The following is a 2,500-nucleotide window of genomic DNA, read 5'->3' on the forward strand; positions in this document are numbered from 1 at the left end:
AGTTCAAAACAATGTCATCAAAAAGTCAAATTTATTTCTGTTGCACATTTAAAAAACGGCATCAGTTGACCAAAGTGCTGTACAAGATACAATACAAAGCAACATATAAGATACATGAGAAAAAATACGTAGGAGTGTGAAGGTCTCAACTTGTTTTAAAGGTGCAGTGTGTAATATGACATCATCAAGAAAGTTCTACAAAGTTCTAGAATGCAACACTCCCTGGGTAACCCCAACCCTTTTGATTAATAACAGAAGCTACAGTGGCCTTCAAGGAAAAGAACAATTCTAAATTTTAAACAATGCACCTGATGACATTCCAACTATGACACTTTCAAGATGGCGGCACTAGGCCTTGGTCCAAAATATGCAGAAATATGGATATATACGAGACCCTTTCTAAGTGAAAAAATAAATAATTAAAAAAAAAAATTCAGCTATTATGCACTAAATTAAATGTACTTATGGATATTATAATTACTTTCTACAAAATCTGCTAGGAAATAAAACCCAAAATTCTATACACTGCAGGTTTAATGGCCAATGCAAAGAAGTGAGTCTTCAGCAACGTTATGATAAAATAGAATGTCCCAATTGTATGCATACGTCGTACTGTATGCAAAGTACATACTTTTTACGGCCAGCTGCATTGTAAAATAGAAAAAATCAAATTGTATTTAGTAACGCAGGATATGCAATAATATAGTGTGACACCAAGGCACGCTTGTTGGGAAAAAGTTAAAAAGCCATAATTGACTCTTAACTAATGCATGGAAATAAAGTTTTGAATAAACAAACAATGTATTTACACATGTTTTTAATTTTTTTTTAATTTATTGCTTCTGTATACTTCAGTGTAAACGGTACAATGAAACTCGCATACACAATCTATGGTTTAGTAGACAGTACGGAGTATATACATGTTGAGTATGTAGGAGGGAGGACGTTAGTATGGCTTTTCGAATACAGACCCAATTCTCCTAATTCTTGAGAAATTCTCTCCTTTCTTTTCTTTTTTTTTTGTATAATTTTTTTATTTAACACGTTTTATTTTTTATTGTTACCTCAGGTCTGAGAGGGGATATGCAAAGAACGAATTTCAATATACCTTGTGTAAATTGACAAATAGTCCTGCCACCTGTGTCATGGTTGTTGTGTCCTTGGGCAAGACACTTCACCCACCTTGCCTCGTGTGAATGTCGATAGTTAGCCTGCTGCTATCGGTGTATGAATGTGTGTGTGAATGGTAACGTGGGAAAGGAAAACAGGTCTCCCTTGTAAAAGAGTCTTCGGTCTCAATGGGATTTACCTGTAGAAATAAAGGTTAAAAAAATAAACTTAACTTAACCCTAATGTGTTTTTTGTTCTGTATTTCTACCTCTCAGGTCTTGGCTGGCGACGTCCTTTGTCGTTTGGTACGGCGTGCCCTACATGACGTATGACATCTTCGCGATGTACCTCAGTCACTTTTACCGCTTCCGTGTGAAAGGCCACGAGGATTACAAGCAGCATTCGCTCAAGACGGTTCACTCCTTCCTACGCAGAGAGCTCCTACTGGTGTTACATCACATCGCTCTGCTCACCATCCTGCTGCCTGTCACTCTGGTAAGGGGGGGGGGTGTGTGTGTGTGTGTGTGGGGGGGGGGGAGAGTGTGTGTGTGGGGGGGGAGGAGAGTGTATGTGTGTGTGGGGGGGGAGAGTGTGTGTGGGGGCGGGGGTGTGTGTGTGTGGGGGGGGGAGAGAGTGTGTGTGCGTGTGTGTGTGTGTCTGTTACTGTGGATGGGTGTGTGTATGTGTGGGGGGGGTCTGTGTGTGTGTGTGTGGGGGGGGGGGGTCTGTGTGTGTGTGTCTGTTACTGTGGGTGTGTGTGTTTGTGTTTTACCTGTGTGTGTGTTTGTGTGTGTGTTACTGTGGATGTGTGTGTGTGAGGGGTGTGTGTGTTTGTACATCCCTGCGTTCCAATACCCATACTTCCCTGCAATTTAGTATGGTGAAAAATATTTAGGATGTCCCAATTTTTTGTGATCAGATGCAGTATGTGTGTTTGTGTGTTTTCCGTATGTGTGTGTGTGTTACTGTGGATGTGTGTGTTTACGTGTGTGTGTTACTGTGTGTGTGTGTGTGTGTGTAAGACAAATTAGGTAAAAGATTGAGGCAGCGTCAATGACATCCTGTTGTCTTTAGTCAAAGCCGATAATTAAAAAAGCTAAAATGTGATGAAGGCAGTGCAAGAGTGATGGATCACTTCATTTGCTGCATCTGCTGCGAATAACTCTTCTGTAGTGCTGCTGCTAAAGCCATTTAGCTGTCTCTGTGTGTGTGTGTGTGTGTGTGTGTGTTTTTTGAATTGTTGACACTTTGTTTGTGTACATGTAAAAAAATCATGATCACAGATTCCAAGTCTAAACATAAAACAAAGAGCAAGCAATGAAAAAACTTAAAGAAAATAAATTTTTTTTAAAGAAAATAAATAAATAAAAACTAAAAATATATGTGTTTT

General features: G+C 39.4%; 1 protein-coding gene across 1 annotated transcript in view; it reads left to right on the forward strand.

Annotated features, from left to right (window-relative positions):
- The window catches only part of tlcd3a (TLC domain containing 3A), a gene marked incomplete at both ends in the record, with an annotated part of 41,227 nt that overhangs the window by 24,660 nt on the left and 14,067 nt on the right, over nt 1-2,500 (forward strand). The window contains one exon of the mRNA XM_080040878.1: nt 1,386-1,605. Coding sequence (XP_079897004.1) covers nt 1,386-1,605 — 220 coding nt within the window. The remainder of the gene's footprint in view (nt 1-1,385; nt 1,606-2,500) is intronic.

This window comes from Ammodytes marinus (genome assembly GCF_949987685.1).
Source record: "Ammodytes marinus genome assembly, chromosome: 14".
Classification (NCBI taxonomy): domain Eukaryota; kingdom Metazoa; phylum Chordata; class Actinopteri; order Uranoscopiformes; family Ammodytidae; genus Ammodytes; species Ammodytes marinus.